Source organism: Platalea leucorodia (genome assembly GCF_965183815.1).
Source record: "Platalea leucorodia genome assembly, chromosome: 7".
Classification (NCBI taxonomy): Eukaryota; Metazoa; Chordata; class Aves; order Pelecaniformes; family Threskiornithidae; genus Platalea; species Platalea leucorodia.
The window spans coordinates 67,107,512-67,125,377 of NC_138829.1; the positions used below are offsets into that span (position 1 = coordinate 67,107,512).

General features: G+C 35.2%; 1 protein-coding gene across 3 annotated transcripts in view; it reads right to left on the bottom strand.

The window, feature by feature from the left end:
• Positions 1-17,866, bottom strand: part of ANO3 (anoctamin 3) — a gene marked incomplete at both ends in the record, with an annotated part of 222,175 nt that overhangs the window by 66,799 nt on the left and 137,510 nt on the right. For 2 of the 3 annotated variants that reach the window (XM_082316697.1, XM_082316696.1), the window contains one exon: positions 13,131-13,267. In XM_082316697.1, coding sequence (XP_082172823.1) covers positions 13,131-13,267 — 137 coding nt within the window. Of the gene's footprint in view, positions 1-9,862; positions 9,971-13,130; positions 13,268-17,866 lie in introns of those variants that run through there. The other variant, XM_082316698.1, reaches the window with a different exon arrangement.

Below are 17,866 nucleotides of genomic sequence, written 5' to 3' on the forward strand. Positions count from 1 at the left end.
TACGTTACTTTGAAGTAAGATACATTACACCCATATATTTGGGACCAGAAGTCTATGACTACTGCAGCTTTTAGCCCATAGGATGCTAGTCTTAGAAATTCATCCTATTTGGATTGTCTAATATGAAATTTATAATACTCAAGAGTTATATCCAGTAGTTACACTCTCTATTGATAAACAGAACCATCTGTTAGTGAGCAATATCAGCAGTATAAATACTGGATACCGGCTCACTTGTTTCTACATGAAAGGTTTTTCTTACTCCCACATACCTTACTGCCAACTTTCTACATATTTAGTGCTTCTGAGAACTTTTCAGTCTGCAAAAACTAAAGTTTTCTAATGAGATGCTTTCTCTGCTTTTTTAACTCCCAAAGCAAAAACCAAGGAACGGTCATTCTCAGCCTACCTAGTGTTACAAAAAAAAGCACATCATCACGCATCTGGGAACATTATTTAAGTACATTAAGCTTCAATTTAAGTACAAATAAGCTTCTTTTTCCCCTCAGCAGCTGGTGATGGCATCAATTGTCTGTCTTTTCCAGATGACACTTTTCAAAACTAATCATAAAAGCATTGTTACCTGCTCCAAGGTACACACCTGCTTATTTATTTTATTAAAAAGTCTGTAAATGCAAAGTGAGTGTCAGAAATCTCAGCTTCGTCACCCTTGGCTAGAGTTATGCTGTCACTTCTACTCTGCTTCAGGTGCAACCATGCAGATGTGGAAGCAATTTCAGCCTTTGGAACATAGGAGAGGTGAATTCAAATCCCTCCAGGCTAAGCTGAAACTAACCTGAGTCTTCTGCTACCTGGGTAAAGCTCTTCATTTCTAAGCATAAAAGGTGGTATCCTTTACTTTCCTCTTTGAACTGGCATTTGTCTTCTTCAGAAGTTTCTATTTGCTTCATGTGCAAGTAGCTGTGAGATGTGTAACTTAACTCAGGGCTACAGGGAGCAGTGCAGAGATCAGGCGCTGGGGCTTTTGCTGTACGAGCGCTGGTTGACCCCCACCACGCTCGTCTCCTCCTGTACGCCCAGGCCACTGCTGCCTTTCCTCCATCGCAAAATAACGGATAGCATAGAATTCAGAAACCTTTGAATACCTGCCCTTAGCCTAACTGAGGGGAAATGCTAATTTAAGATAGGTGAAGAAACAGGCCAAATCACAGAAAAAGTAACACGAACCAAAGTAACTAATACATTATAGAATGAGATTAACCTGAATGTAAGAATCTATCTAGAGTCAATTATACAGATCACCTACGTGCAAAAAAACCCTAAAAACTAAAAAAACAACCTCAAACAAACCCAAACTACTAAATCTAGAGAAAAGAGGAACAAAGGCAGAGAAGACAAGATGTCCAATGTAACCAAGAGAAACAATATGGAAACTGGAAAATAATTAGGAGAAATGGCTAGACATAGCAAGAACGATTTTCCAATCCTAAATTATTTTGGAAGTTTGTTAAGAACAGGAAATATCCTTTCCTTCTGCTTGGCTTTTGACTTCAGATTTTCCTTTTTTATTCCCATGAGAAATTAAGTTAAATATACCAGAAAAAATAAGGAAAATAATTTATCAATATATTGATCAAATATTTGTGGAAGAATAGCATACCCTGTACTGTGTTTTTTTTTTATATACTTTCTCTTATTTCTATTTATCTCAAGATATTCAGATAAATAGTATCTGAAGTCCAAAGTAAAGTAGTCAAGAGTGTTAACCAAGATTATTAGTGCACTGAATTTATATTCAGAGGTCTGTCACCTCTTCTAAGAATTCTGAATGGGGATAGTAGCAAAAACATTAATTCTAATTCTTTTTTTAAATGTCATAGATGTAATGATCTAAAGATATGAGACACAGTGGTTTGAAGGCGAGGCAATAGACGACAGATTTGAAAGTGCGAGTTTCAATATGCAAGTTTTTGAATAACCAAACTTTTTTCAGGTTCAAGACACAAGCAATGCACCTGCTCTTCAACAATAAAGAATTCCAGCATAAATATTTCACAAAACCAGGCGAGAGCAGGCTTTTGTGGTCCACAAAGCAGGCAAAATCACATATAAAAAGCCTGGCCAAAATTCACCCAAAGGGGAGATCTGGAACTTCTCTTATACAATTTCTGCTCATGCCACTACTGTACAGACATTATGCAACTTCAATCTACCCTTTTGTAATCTACTTCCACCTTCTTGGGATTATTATTTCTAGCCTTTCTTTCCTCATTTCTAAACATCTGTTTTTCTTCAGTCTTGGAAAAACATGTTTTCTTTCTCAGATTAACAACAGTATGCAAATATGCCCTCAGATTCATCTGCACCAATTTGGGGGTGATGTTCAATAAATAATGAGCTGCGCGGACAGTAAAGAGAAATTTTCCATCTTCTCATCTCAGACCACTTTCAGAGGAGTACAGCCACGGGTTAAGATGTGCGATACTGAAGCCACTTAGCACAATCGTGCATTGAACCCAGCCTATACTCCATTGATTTCAGGACTGATTCACTTTAATGCTACTTGCACCTTGCTAGTTTCACTTCAGCGTAGTTCTCAAGCAACACTGTCCACCTATATTAGCAGGAATACCTGTGCCAGTAAAAAGAATTTATCTGGTGATTGAGGTGTTTTTTCAGTTGATCTGAAGGAGCTCCATAATGTCTAAGCAGAAGAGGGAGCAGTAATTTCAATTAAACATATGAGTCAAGGCATATTGGCCACCATCTACACCTAGCACAGTGAATCAGTCTTTTAAGACAATGGGCATTCAAGGAAAAGCATATTTATTATTTATATGCTGTTTTGGACCAATAAATCTCTGATTCTTTCTTTTACCTTTTTCTTGATGCAGTGGAGGAGCAAAGCATCAGCAGAAATATTGTGCAATTTTGGAAAACGTGTATAAAAAGGACTGATCAATGTTTGGTTTTCTCTCTAATCCTCCTCATCCTCCCTACCCTCTTAGTTTTCCAGATTTTCTGAAACAGTATCCACCTGATCAGCTTTCCTACATTTACCCACATATGAAAACTTATTTAAGTTTGATTAGAGAAATTCCTTTTAGAGTATTGCTATATAGTTCAGCTGGCAAACCCAAGTTTTAACTTCACCTTGTTCTTCCCAAGTCTTTAAATACAAGAACTTTAAATCTTATCTATTTGTGTACTGAGGCTGTGAAGCGCTTCCTCACTCAACAGTAAACTTGTTCATAATGCAGATTCGTAATACCCTGGTTTGCATCAGAGTAAAATTTTAGCTAAGGCTTTGCCACAACATCAGTTCCTTGGCTTTCTTTACTATTTGCCATCATTTTTGGTCGATTCATAGCTTGTGATTATTGTAACAAATAACATGACACAGTGCATCGAAGTCTGAAACAGTGTAAATTTCAAAATGCTGACATTATTCTTCAACTGAAGTTTCCAGTTTACACAAGACAAAACAAACTGAATAATTTAATCTAGAAAAAGAAGCTTTCACTCAAACAAAAAAAAAGAGAAACAAAAGTATAATGCAAATATTTAGCAAAGTTATAAAATAAGAAGAGTTTAAATTTCTATTCAAATCTGGCACAAGAATTTCCTTGGATTTAGCCAACATGGAGGGATTTTTCAAGAAACTATTTTTCAGATTCTAATTAGTAAGCAATGCCCTTTTTACAAAGCGGGAACAGCTGTTGCACAGGCTCTTTCTCTCCCCAATTAGTTTAAATAGCACAATTCACAGAAATTATAACTATTTCAACTCCACTGAATTCAGTCTCCTGTTCTGTAGATTAAACTTTTGCCAATTTTTCACCCCATATATAGAAACAAATATTCTAGAAGAGTGAGTTGGAACCATTCCCAAAACAGTAAGGAAATTTTAGATTCATGTAAGAGTAAATGACATGGTACGGTGAGCTTCGGGTTTGCAGTATTTTATTAATAGTAAAACCATTAGCAAATTTTGAAACTTACTGAAAATTAGTGAAAAATACACTGTAACATAATATATCAGTATACTTTTTTTTTCCACTTTATACCAGTGAAAAGTTTAAGTTAATGAATAATATGTACTACCTAGGTAAATTCAGAAGTTAACCAGAACCAAATGTAGATACAACATATCTGTTGTTCCTTTCACCTTCACTCAACCACTGACAAGCCTCAACAAGGCTAACATAACAGCAAGTGCTTAAAGGCTGACAAAATCTCTATAGGTCACAAACAGGTGTGATCATGAGGTGTCTAAGTGCAGAGAGAGCCTGGTGGGGCTGTGGATACTCCCTCTATTCCTCGCTTACAATTCCCCGTCCTCTGGTTCACATGGGGATGGTGCTCCAAAATTCTTCCTCTCTATCCCTTTCCAAAGCTCTTTTATTCTGTGTTGCAGCTTTATCTGCTAATTGCAATTCCATTTCCATAAATACATCGCTGAACTTTGTTATGCTGGGCATAACAGTGACAAAACCCTGCTTTTTTTATCAGCAAATTCCCATTGACTCGTCCAAATATTTACACCTTATGTTGTGCAACAGCAAAACTTCAAGTACATTCAAACCACTATGAAAGGTTCTCTCAGAAACAGGTTCTCAGGTTCTCCCAGAAACCTGTCTGGGAGAAAGCATGTACTGGGAAGCACACGTGATATCTCCCTCTACCACTAGCCCAGTGTTCAGCCAATTTCAGCTCAGGTTTCTATGTATTTGGTAACTTTCCATGGAATTCCTCTTCCATAACTTTTTCCAACTGCCCCCAAATCCATGTAATCTTTCAGATTCCACAATACCTTTTATAAGGATTTCCACAGCTCATTTTTGGGAGAGCCATCTCCTTTTCTTGGTCTGAACTTGGGTCAAGTTAGCTTTATTTGATGCTTCACGGCTATAATTCTACAAATAAATATATGTGGTTTCTTAAGCTATGTATGACCTTATCATTACTTTAATACAATTAACAAAACTATTTGATTTAAATATCCCCTCAAAATTAACTATACCCCTAACGTACACTAAATAAATGAAAAATCACTTTTTTTTAAAGCAATCACTATTCTTCTTTGGCCAAACATGTACAGTCCTCCTCTTATAACAGACTTTCTTACTAAACTTCACAATTGTCTACAGTCAGACATGACCTATTAATAGAAAATATTAATGTAGAGGAAATATTAACATGTTAATGATAAATATATTAACATCTTATTATGCATATGCTATATATTGCAATAGTATATTATAGTATTTGTGTTATATTAATAATATAAAATATTGACTATTTTGTAGACTAAAGTTAGATTTTAATATTCAGCCACACTTAACATTAACACTTAACTTAACAGCATTCAAGCCAAGGCAAGAAGCTAACCCCTTATAACATTCACCTTCACAATACAAAGGGACCCCTTCAGTGGAGTTCCATGTTCTCATCTTAAGCTTGCAACTTCAACCACTACTCATCTGACCACTGACCAATTTTGGCAAATACCCTTTAGCAGTGTGTTAATTATTCAAGCATTTTAATTAAAAAGACACCTGAGGACTCTTAAATTATGTTGGCATTGTTTTATGCAACAATATAGTACAGACAACTGAGATCCCAAACTGTGAAGCCTAACTTCAACCTATTTGATTCATCAACTTGATGTCTACTTAAATGCATGTCATTATTGACTTTGGTTGGAATAATGACAAACAATTTTTATTCAGGAAAAAATTCAAAGTACTTCAGTCTGAATTTAGCCTAGGAAAAGCTGCATTATTAGATTCTGCATGTGTTAATTTTAATAAATGAATTTATTCTAGCTTACTATTAACATCCAGTAAATCAAGTCTGATAGGAAAGAAATTGTCTTACTCGTTGGTTTCATGTAGAAGATTTTCATTACATATAAATGTTAAATGAAAATCAGGGAACAAGACCTTTAATATTTTATGATTTGCTTCACAGTTTCCTGAAATTCGCCAGCAACGTCAATGAAAATGAGTACGATTTCTACCTATTTTATACATATATACACATAAACACAGAGGCTGACAACTCGTTATTTTAACATCATCTAGTAGTAGTTTGCTGCTGATGTACTTCATAAGTTGCTTTAGAATATATCTAAAAAATAGTTTCATCTACTACCCTCACAATCAATAGTTATAAATAAAACGTCAATAAAAGCATGTAAGCGCTAGTCTGGCAGCGTGCGCAGAGCACATTGGACTCAGCCCAGAGCAGGTTCTCCTGACCCAGGGTACCCATACAGGGAGAAACAACTTTTAAATTGGGGTATAGCTCAGGCAGTGAACAGCCTGTGTTTCAACTTCTGACTTCAAGGACTGTCATTTACTTAATAAAAAGAATATAAGGAAGTTTCATATTTATATGAACATATAGAGAACATCAATTCTCAGCCATAATCAACAACAGGAGCATTCACTTATGTAAGCACCGACTGATACAGTACCCAAGAATCAAGCCCCCACAGCGTGATATGTTTATTTTGCCTCTACAGTAGACAGGATGAAGTTCAACTTTCATCCATGTGGGTGGTGTAATTTTACAAATCTAAATCCAAATTATGTAAAGGAAAGTAAATATACCAACAGACTAGTATCTGGGATCCAAAAGACAGATGGATGTGCACAGCTGGGCCTCAGGATTCTTCTTTTACAATTTGGACCCCAAATTTACTAAATTTCTTTCCCCAAAATCTTTTTATTTTAAGGTGATGATGTTTAGAATAAAATTCGTTTCCCCCCTAAGACAGCTTGTGAATTCTGGGAGCTAAAAGTGCTAGAGAAAAATAATTTTAATAAACTCTTACCAATAATGAAGCAACATATTAAAGAGAGACTTACTCAAATGTCTTGGGTTTTTTTCCCAGGGAAACTATAAGAGAAGGGAAGAATCCACCGGTAGAAAGTGATGCTACTACTGGAAATGGAAGCACTGAGCCCCAGCATCACCGCTCCATAATAGCACCACCTCCCTAGTAGCATTCTTTTTTGAGACAAAGATGTAGGGAAAAATTGTAGAACCAGAAAACATTTGAGGAAGAATGAAAGACAAGTAAACAGACTTTGAAATGTATTTGCTTCCTCATGGAAACAACATGTTCACTGACCTACTGCTGCCACATAAAACTTCTGTAAACACCACCATAAAGTTTGTTAGCACAGAGTCTTACAGCCCGAACAAGACTGTAGAGAATGTCCCACAATATATAACATCACTTTGTACACTTGCAAAGAAAATCAGCTTGGAATGGAGGAGTAAGAGGAGGAGAATGAAGCTCACAATGCAAAACACACTGGTTAGTAAAGGTAGGGCAAGGAAAAGCGGTTTTCTGTACCTCTTCATGTCTTGGTTTTTAAGAGATATTTCAGAGATAGTAATGGATGAGTTCAGGGTTATTAAATCATGTATAAGACAGAAGTAGCCATGGAAACAATTTGAGGAACGAGGGCAGGAATTTTGACAGGCGTAAAGTCTGAAGTGTGAAATTCTTGGGCATGGTAACTACTTAAATCTGCAAAATCTACATGAAGAGCTTTCCTGTTCTGACTCCGAGTAGAATGGTTATTTCTCATACAGGAAAACTTTCTTCCAATATAATTTATTATTGTTCTTAGAACTTCATAAGATGCTATTAAGTAGAGTGATTACTGATTGATTCATGAAAACCACCTTGTTTATTTTGATTACTAATTCTCCCTAATACTGTTACCATGAACTTTGATTAACATCTTCAGTAATACTCACACTGAAGGATGTCACAATTTCAGTGGTCAGTGCCTACATTCAGAGCTTATGACTCACCTCTTACCTTTAAGTATTTTCTGGAAATTAATACATTTCTGGTGCTAACTGCTATGGGCTTATTTCCATGAACAGAAGTGAGATTCCTAATTAATGCTTGCTTTGTTTCAGGACGTTTTGAAAATCCAAGCTGGGACCCCAATAAGGTTACAAACTTCTTAAATTACATGGAAGTAGCTGTGAAAATATTTTAAAAGATTTTAAAATAGTACTAGACTCAATTTTTACATTTTTAAAAATCATACTCTGATTAAGAATACTCTAAGGTGTGCTTTGTGAAAAATTTTCTAAGCACACGACTAAGTTGGCAATCATCTTTTTGTGTTTGAAGGGTTTTGGAATGGATAAGCCAGAAATGGATTTATTCTATTCATCCTTTCAATTACGTAATTCCAAAAATATAGATTGATTGATTTTAAGTGGATACTGGTTTTTTTATTTTGCAAATAACCGTAAGCATAATAAGCGAAGAAAGAAAATTGGGGACATATTTGCATATGCAAAGATATCCAAACTATCTTGGGCATCAGAGACAACACAGCCTGGTTAACATGACAGGCTGCCATAATTACCCATGCTAATGTATTTCTGTGTATACTACACTGTACTGTGCAGAACCTGGCTGTTTGCTGAACAGAGAGGATGACTTCCAGAAATATCTTACCTTCCTAATAAAACTGCAGTTCAGCTTTTTAGGTGTAAACTAAAGAATCAGTAATTATTTTAGCTTCTTCACAGAGGACGCTTTTTTCCATTTTCGTTCTATTCAGACTTACAGAGTAAGCATGAAAAATACACTTGTATATAATATGAAAAATACATTTTGCTTCAGGAAAGGAGCAGGTTTAGGTGATCTTATGCAAAATTTTGAAAGGAAGTCTGTTCAATGTCACTGTATCAGGAAGCAGCAATGGAGGATGTTTGGAGACAGGAGGAGGTTTCCCATTTTTAATACTTAACCACTTCTATTTTCTCTCTAAGTCTAATAGGAAGGCCTTAATAAGAAGCATACTGACATGACCACTGAAAATTTTTCTTTACATGTTTATTTTTTAAAACTTTCAACTTTATGAAAAAATTACTACTTTCCCTGCATTTCCTGAAATATTTTGAGTTTTTTGTTTTTTAAACAAAACCTCACAGCAGATGAGAGCCAGGCACTAGAAGCATAAACATGAAGTTAACTTTTGTTGCACTTTACCATGTCATTCTATTCTGGGATAATGATTTTATCTGTTAGCATTCCTTTTAAACTGTATTTACTTTTGTGTTATTAGACTGCATTTGTGGTCTACTTCTTATCTACCAGGCCCCCTTTGCTATTCTCCTTTCCAGTACACCCTTTTCAGCTGACAACATCTTGTTCTTTATACACTAAAACATTTTTATTGCCAAACCTTCTCTTTCAGCACACATGCCTGACTTCCACTGAACACAGAAGCAGGATTATGAGTGAAATAATATATGTGAAACTAGTGATAAATTGACAGCATTAGAACATACAGCACAAATCTGTGCGACTCTGAGTCATGGACTTAAAACGGGAAAAAATGAAAACAGAAAATAATTCCTGCAAAAGTGTGGAAAATAAAATATAAAGATTGAAGAACATTTTTATTCTGCAGATATTACATTTAATTTATTCCATTTTTCAAAACAACCTACACAAAATTCTGTAAGCAAAAATATTTGTTTTGCAGGACAGAGAGGAATAGATACGTTCAAAATCACAAAGGATCCAATAAAATGCCTAAACAATGTATTTCAGGTTTTCACGGGTAGATTTATCCTTTAATAATCACTGTAATAATCTACACTGAACATAATGAGTTTTGCTAAACATATAATGAATTTTCAGCAGTATGTCCAGCTGATTAGATATAATTCTCCATATGTTTTGGCCAATTGCTTATTTAAGATCTTACTTAAAATTCCTTAGAAGTAATGTAACATTTCTGAAGACTGAAAGAGAAATCGTTTCAGATCCTATCCAACACAAGGCTAGTCTGGACATGTAGTATTATAGTGGATACCAGTGGATACCAGAAAAAGGCAGTAAACTAGGCTACTGTATAGGCAGCATTTCTTTATAGTTCCTGAACCCATAGTGATAATACGTGAACTTTGTTCTAAATATCCTTTCTTTACCTTGCCAGATAGCAAAATACACTACCTAGATAAAAAAAATCCCTCTGATATACATATCATCAGATCAAAGAGATAACAGTAATGTAGTGAATGAAAGGAAATGGAAGTGTAATTTCTGAAATATTCCTATCTTGCCACTATACACATGATAGTAATCAGTACAGAAGAGAATTCACTGCTACTGACTTCGCTGCTACTCTGGACAAATGTTGCCTTCCATTCAAGCGATAAAGACTGTCTAGCATGCTTTCCTTTCTTAGTGAAACTAGAACATTTCAAATATCAATTTCCAGTCAGGGACCTTCTCATTTCCTACATTTCCCTTGCAATAGCAGATACTACTCATTCCACACTTTGCTCAGCAGCCACTTGTTGGCATCATTCCTCTGCATGACATACCTTGGCAGAATCACATACCTGAAGTTATACTTTCTACACAATCTCAATAGCAGTTGGTGATGAAAAGATGGCAGAGATGGATAATGAAGATAGCTTTTAATGGGTCTGAATGACTCACAATTTTTCGTTACGAAATCTGTGGATTCTGAAATGATATCAACCTACACTGAAGGAGATTATAAGTTATAATCAAGGAAACGAGAAAAGTAGATGACTATCAACATGAATGTTGGCATCCAGATGCTGTATCAAAATTATCTGATGTTTCTAAAGATTTAAAACTGCAGCAATACAAATCAGATCTACGGAAAGTGCTGCATCATCTATGTGATCTGAAACACTAAACAATTCCTGAAAAAAATGTGTATTGGCTTTCATCATGTCAGCAAGACAAGTTCATTATTGCTGAAGTATTCAAGCAGCTCATCACTGAGACAGATAATAGTACCAAGCATTAAGTGCAAATAACTTTTTAGCAATTTTTCCCTGAGTCTCTCAGGTGTAAAACAACCCTTCGAAAACAAGCCTAAATTAGAATCATTAACAAGCAGAGAATAAGTATAAGCTTTTATCCTTGTACGCTTTGCCAATGCAGTGTTTCTCATTTTCATTCTCCAGTCAGACTGAGGAGACGTTTTTAATCATGATAGACCAGTTTATTTTCCAAATATATGAGAGTACTTACCAGCTGTAAAGCTGTCTTCTTTTCTTTCAACAGTCTCAAAAAGAATTAGAAGCCTCCTTTTGCTAGTTTTATATCCGTTTTGGGAAGAAGTTTCCCTTAGACATCTTCCACTAATTGCCACAAAGACTTGTACAATAATCCAAAGCCAAAATAGTAACCTTCTTTTCTAATATAAGAACAGTCTAAATCCCCTCTGCCTTTTTCCTGTGGAGGGAGGCAAACAGTAAACAGGAGGAGAATCCTGCTTGGTTGCCTCATTTGCAAAACCAGTATAAATGCAGAAGGAAGTTTCCAAAGTAATTGCTGTGACAAAAGGGGTTGTCAAGGCTAAAAGCCAGATGTAGCTTCAGAAGACTGTTTTTAAACTCCGAAGCACTTTGTTCAGTAGGTCAGGACATAAAAAGTGCATTTTTGTTTAAACTTAATACAAATATAAGGCTCCTCTTTGAACTTTGAAAGAAAGTTAGCTTACTGGCTGCCTATAAACTTTATATCAGTCCTGAATACAGGACTTGCAGAAAACACAGCTAGCGGTCATTTTATATTTCACATGAAAATACAAAAAATATTTTGGTTTAGCACAATGAAATGCCTGTTACTAGATAGACATTATCTGTTACTAGATTTTTTTGGTAGTGGCCTCACCTGTTATTAAAAATACTTAGTTCTCTATAACATAGTCTAAATTCTGCAGATTCTGCATTATTTTTTCTGCCTTTTAGGACGCATTAAACATAAAAGGCTTTGTCTACCTAATCAACAAATTCAAACAAGAACATCCATTATTATTTCTGTCTTAATTCAGCTAGCCTTGCAGAAATAGATAAAAAAAAAAAAATCTGTGAACACAAAAAGTTCTCATTGCAATGTTTTGGATTAAAATATAACCCTTCTCTGTCATTACCAAAGTTTCATTTTCACGTCAGAGATTTCCGATCTGTAAATACGATTACCTGTAAACCTATCTCAAAGTTATTAGATAGTTATTATTATAAAAGCTTTTTTTCTAAAAGCATCCCATGAAATTAAGTCTCAGAGATCACATCAGCCTGCTACCTGCGTTCCAGAATCCTATAGTAACGATGATCAGTGTGACTGAGAGAACAAGACTTACAACAGTTACACGACTCTTGTGAAACATGCATTCAATCCTAAAATCACAAAGTTGTGATTATAGAACCTTAAAGCAATTTAAGCATTTCTAGATTTGTGGCACGGGATTATTCATGTTTTATACAGCAAAAATCAGAGAATTGCTGGTAAAAACTGTTCCACAGAAAACACTACGTCTAGCTCTTGAAGAAGAAAATAATTCAGAACTTATTGAGGTTAGGTCATTTGTCATACATTTAAAAGCAATTATGCTAATGGACAGGAGAATTAAGGGTCTCCCAGTCCAGAGTGAGAACAACAACAACAACAAAAAAGGCATGTTTTGAACTAAAAAATGAGTCATAATTCTTTGGCATTATAGTGGATGAACTGTTGTAGAAAATGCATTGAGATGAATACTGTGATTAGGTAATTACTAAGCAAGATAATATGTCAATTTTATCTGGTGAGATGGCTTTCCCAGTGCTTTAGTTGAGGACCCTGAAAATACACCTACACTCTCCTATACATAAGTGAATTTTATTTTTCAATGTGTCTAGCTATCATTTGGATTTTGCTTAGAAGGAGAATCCTACACCTTAGGTCACTCTCAACTGATCATTTGCTACATGAACTTAGTTCTTCTAAACTCTCCTTATTTCTTGAGGCCTCCCAGCTGACAGGAATTTCACTCCATGCTGGGAACCCTATGTCCTAAATTCTGTGCAATATAGTTTTTTTGAAAGAAAGCTACTGCTTCTTAGATGAGTCAATAGGAATCATTAGAATCCTTGATTTTATATAATTTTGGTCACTTTTGGTACAGAGACTTCCATTCATTGATTCTGTAGGTCAAATTATAATATGAGAGCCACCTAAATTTCTTACCATGAGATGCCTATTTATTTAAGCGGCAATTTATCTAATCCCTTAAAAATCATATTTTAAAAGTACTTAAGCACGTTCTGACAATTGATACAATTTAATAAAAGAGTTTTGTGTCCATTACCTTTAAAGATGATTTAGTCCGAGGTTCTGTTTTCTGTCTGGTAAGCTTGTTTTGAATAAGCAATGACTGATCTGTACGAGCATCATAATTTCCATGTTCTGAATCATCTGTGTATGTGTCTTTGTCCTTTCCTATGTCTGAAGGAAAAACAGAAGAAAACACTGGGCTCATTTTAGGTTGTAGTGGAGAGAAACTAACAGTATTGTTACAGCCACAGATGAATATTCTTTTTAAGTATCCACTTTCCAATAACTTATATTCTATCCTTTCCTGCAAGTTTTTTACTTGAAACGTTATCATGTTTGTCTTAAACTAGAAGTGACTTCTATTTTTAATAGAAGGCCTATAGAAACTTTTTTATATTACCATTCAAATCAAAAAAAGCCCACAACATTCTTCGCAGTAGTTTAAAAAACCCACAAAGCGATATAAAGCAAATACTCAAATGCTTTTGTGCTTGACTCACAATTGTCGAGACTCAAAGTGTGTTATTAAATAGGCAGGTGCATCCTGGAAACCAGAGTAACATCTCATGTTTTAAATTTAAACAAGCAATCGAAATGCCCGATTCCCCTACACACGTGCTGCTCATCATTAGATATAGTATTTGAAAATTTGCATATTAAGATATTGCAGTGGCCACTTCAGAACACATTTTAAGAGGTGTACCTGATGGTGGTAGAAGATAGTTGACACCATGAAGAAAGTGCTTTCCTTTTTCATTGGATTTGTTTTTAGTTGCTCAACAAAAGTTTTTATAAAAACTTAGATGAGTACCCTAAGATAGCTGCAGGTGACTGAAGAACTTAAAGCTTGCTAAGAGTCACTCTCACAGATTAAATTTACTCCTGCATCATCACTGCAGGCAAGTTAGAAGGACTTAAGTCTCCGAGTCACGCTACATCCTCTATCAGAAGGAAGACTTTTTTCCAGACATTTAATTTCCTTGCACATTCTCCATCAAAAAATCATGACAATACTTACCATATATACCCAGCAGGAGTAAAATGAGGGGCAATGCCTGTACAACATTGGACCATGTAAGTTTTAATGAATGTTGGAAAATGGTTAGTCTTGAACAAAATATTTTAAGGATGAAAACGATGGAATAATTATTCCCATACAACTATATCTTGGACAAATTGGAAATAGAAACATATTCAGATAAAAAAGTTACCCACAAATTCTGAGCCAAGTTCTCATCTCAGCTTTCACATCAACATGGGAAAAGTCAGGGGAACTGGGAACAGCATTTAGCCCAGTAATTCTAAACCCTAAATAGAAGCCAAAAAACAAGTCATGGTTGCTGTGGGAACCACAATCTTGAATTTCCTGAACTTTATATTCATAAAAGCTCATCTGCAACAACAAGGTATTTTTCATTAAGTTGTTCAGTTAAATTCTCCGCAGTAAGTCGTACGGAAAAAAAATAACCACAATTATCTCATGTAGCCTACATATTTCTGAGATGGAATATTAAACTAGAACATTTACCAAGAGCTGTTTTTCCTGCAATTTAGCTGCTTACATAATGATTACAGAAAATGAGCCCTCGGTAATTTCCGATACTGATATTAACCTCAGTAAATCTGTGAAGGGATTTCTTCATGTATGAAATAGCCCCTTTTAATTGTCAGAGCACCACTCAGATTTTATTTATTTTAAACAATGTTTTAACCTAATATACAGGTTACTCTGTGTAAGGTAGTGAATGTAGTAAAAAGACTGTGAAGAAGGTTTCAAGTAGCAGGTATACGAAGTAGGAAACAGGATACTTAAGCAACTTTGCAGATTTGACTCACGCCCAGATGTGATGAGCTTTACTAAAGATTGAGGTCCTCTAATAGAAGCCAGTAAAATGAAAAGAAGAGACAGGCCTATGACGCCTAAATTTTTGCATCTAGATAGGCCATTTAAGCTGAAAGAAAGACTCTACTTATATTAAAACATCTATTTTTATGAGGGAAGCTTTAGAGTATTAGACATTATGAGTACACCTAATACTCCCAAAAAACCTTTGCAAAAGTACATAATGTTTTATTTAAACAATTTAAAGTTATGAAATGAGTTTTCCCTTAGTGCTTAAAATACTTTTTTTTCCCCTTAAACATTTTTGTGTTTTCAAGGACACAGCTTTTAAATTGTAGCATGTATTTTCTGCTAAAAACAAACAAACAAACAAAAAACCTTCCATTTAGAAATGCCTGCTATTTGTCTGAAATGTAGTCAAAAAAGGTTTTAGCAACCAAAAAACCCCATAAAAATAAAGAAATTTAGAATTAAAAAGGTACATTTCTTAAATTAAATTTAACGATACTTGCTATTGTACCTTTCAGCAGTTGACTTATTTTATGCACCTAAAGCACTGTCCTACAAAGTAATGGTATCAATACAATGAAAAGGGGAGGAATGAAGATTAAAACATAACATTTATACATTGCACTTGAATAAGCATTTGTTACATCTGTCTGAAAAAATGTCAGACTGAGAGACGTAGCATACAATCCATATTTTAAAGGTATATTCAAAAGTGTGCATTTTTCTTAACATTCATGTAGTTTTAGACATTGTCAACAAAACACCTAAAGTATGCTTTGCAGATACTTTGAATAGACCAGGAGTCCCATGTACCTCTTCTGAAGCACATAATAAAACAAAATCTTTAAGATAAATAATTACACTCAAAGAAAAAGTTCAATCGATTGCATCGTATTTCTATACCAGAACAGGTTAGAAAGAACAGCTGCAATGTGTGTGTGTTTTGGGAGGCGCATTTTGTTTCTTAAGTTGAACTTTTTGTAAATTTCTTTTGATTAGTTTTAAAATTTTTAAAGAATAGAGAATGAAATATGTTGGGTTTAGAAAAAGATCTTCAGAGAAGATGACAGAAATTAATCTTTGCCACTAATAGCATTGACTATGTTTTTGTATTCTTCTATGACGAGGTGCTTTTTCTGCAATAACATACCCACCGCTTTTATGAAAAGAGAAAGTCTCTCTTCTGTAATTTTCCCACCCACCAAGCCAAAATTACATTCCCTTCAAGATAAACTTACAAGACCTAAATTAAGTTGAGCTTGATCATTCCTCGTGTCACCAATGCGTAGTACGATACACAGTGATTTAACTCCTTAAGTCTTTCTTCAATAACTGCAGCTTCTAAACTTCCATGACATTTTTATATAATGTTTGTCTATAAATTAACGCTATTTTCTGCCATCCTTTCCTCCACATTCTCTATTATTTGGGTTTACATTTTGACTACTATTTGGGATTGCCACAAGCCAAACCAAGATAGCATCCCAGAATGTCGTGGCTGGGGTTGTGCTGCCCAAGGATGTTTTTAATGTAACGTACCCCCAAAGCAATGATACGGACTAACAGTCTTTCTATTTGACTTGCATTATAAGTATCCATCTTTAAATTTAAACACAGACTCTTTATTTGGCTGCAGCTCCACAAAACGTCACGAGAAAAGCTTGGCTGCCTCAAGCTCTTTCCCTCTGCACTATGCGAAAGCTACTGTTTACTTCATTTTTCATTTCCTATCATGCCTTCCCTGGCCTACGACAATGCATTTGGTTATTATTGTCAAGAACAACTGCCAGCTCTCCCTGCTCTTGTAGTTCTTGGATGGGCTCTAATGGACTCTAACCACCACAACCAGCCTGCTTGACTTTGGGAGGGGGAGGGTGGAGGCAAGAAGCCACAGGAGATTAAAAAAAAGAAATCCAGAAAATCAGGCTTTTACACCAATTCACAGACAGATGGCTCCTTAACTTGCCTCAGATCACTGCTCGCCTCCCCAAGCGTATGTTGTCTTCTCCACTGTTAGGAAGTGCTGTCCCACCTTTGCTTTACTGGGCACATCTAAAAGACATGAGCCAGGAGTCCCATTCCTATATGCCAGGGGCCTTCCAAGTGCTTGTGATTATTTTATTAAACATGTTTTGGTTTTTGTTTTTTATTTTTTCCTTTTTTCTGAGCTAAAAAAGATTGATCAGATTCTCATCTGTGTAGAATATTTTCACTAAAATACTGCTCTGCAATGGCCAATGATCAATGTTTATATGTTGAAATATATCAGATGAGCATATATAGTGTATTTAGCTTTCAGTTCATCTACACTGCAGGTATTAATTCAGTAAGGTACCAGAGTGAACAGTAATTTCCAGAAATGTCTAAAAAAACTTTCGTTAATGTAAAAAGATGGCAAGGATGGCAAAGAGCATAATAATTGTTTATGAAACATTTTTCCATTTCTCCTTTACTGCAGGATCAAATTAAAAAAAAAAACAAAACAAAACATAAAAAAATTTCTGTCCTGCTGGGGAGACACTTGGCTAAAAGTAGCGCTCCTACATTCATGTTAAAGTAAATGGTAGATCTAGAGTTACCTGAAAAACTTTGAAACTCTGCAAAACCTTAAGAGATGTAAAGAAAAGAGAAAAAAAGGATGGGGGGAAAAAAGCATGATTGGTGTAAAAAAGAAAAAGGTCTCCTGCAGTGGGAGGACTGCAAATGGGAGGATGGGAATGGTGTATGCTCATGTCCATGTCCTCAAAGTGACAAGGACATCTAAAGGACATCTGCTTTCATTCTTAAGCCCTCTCTTTTTTTGTTTTTGAGCTCCTGGTAGGATTATTTTTTTTCCAGGGTTTTTCAGGTCAAATATTATTGCTAATACAAACAGAATGTGCATGACCCTTTACATGACCTCCTTATACGAGTCTTCA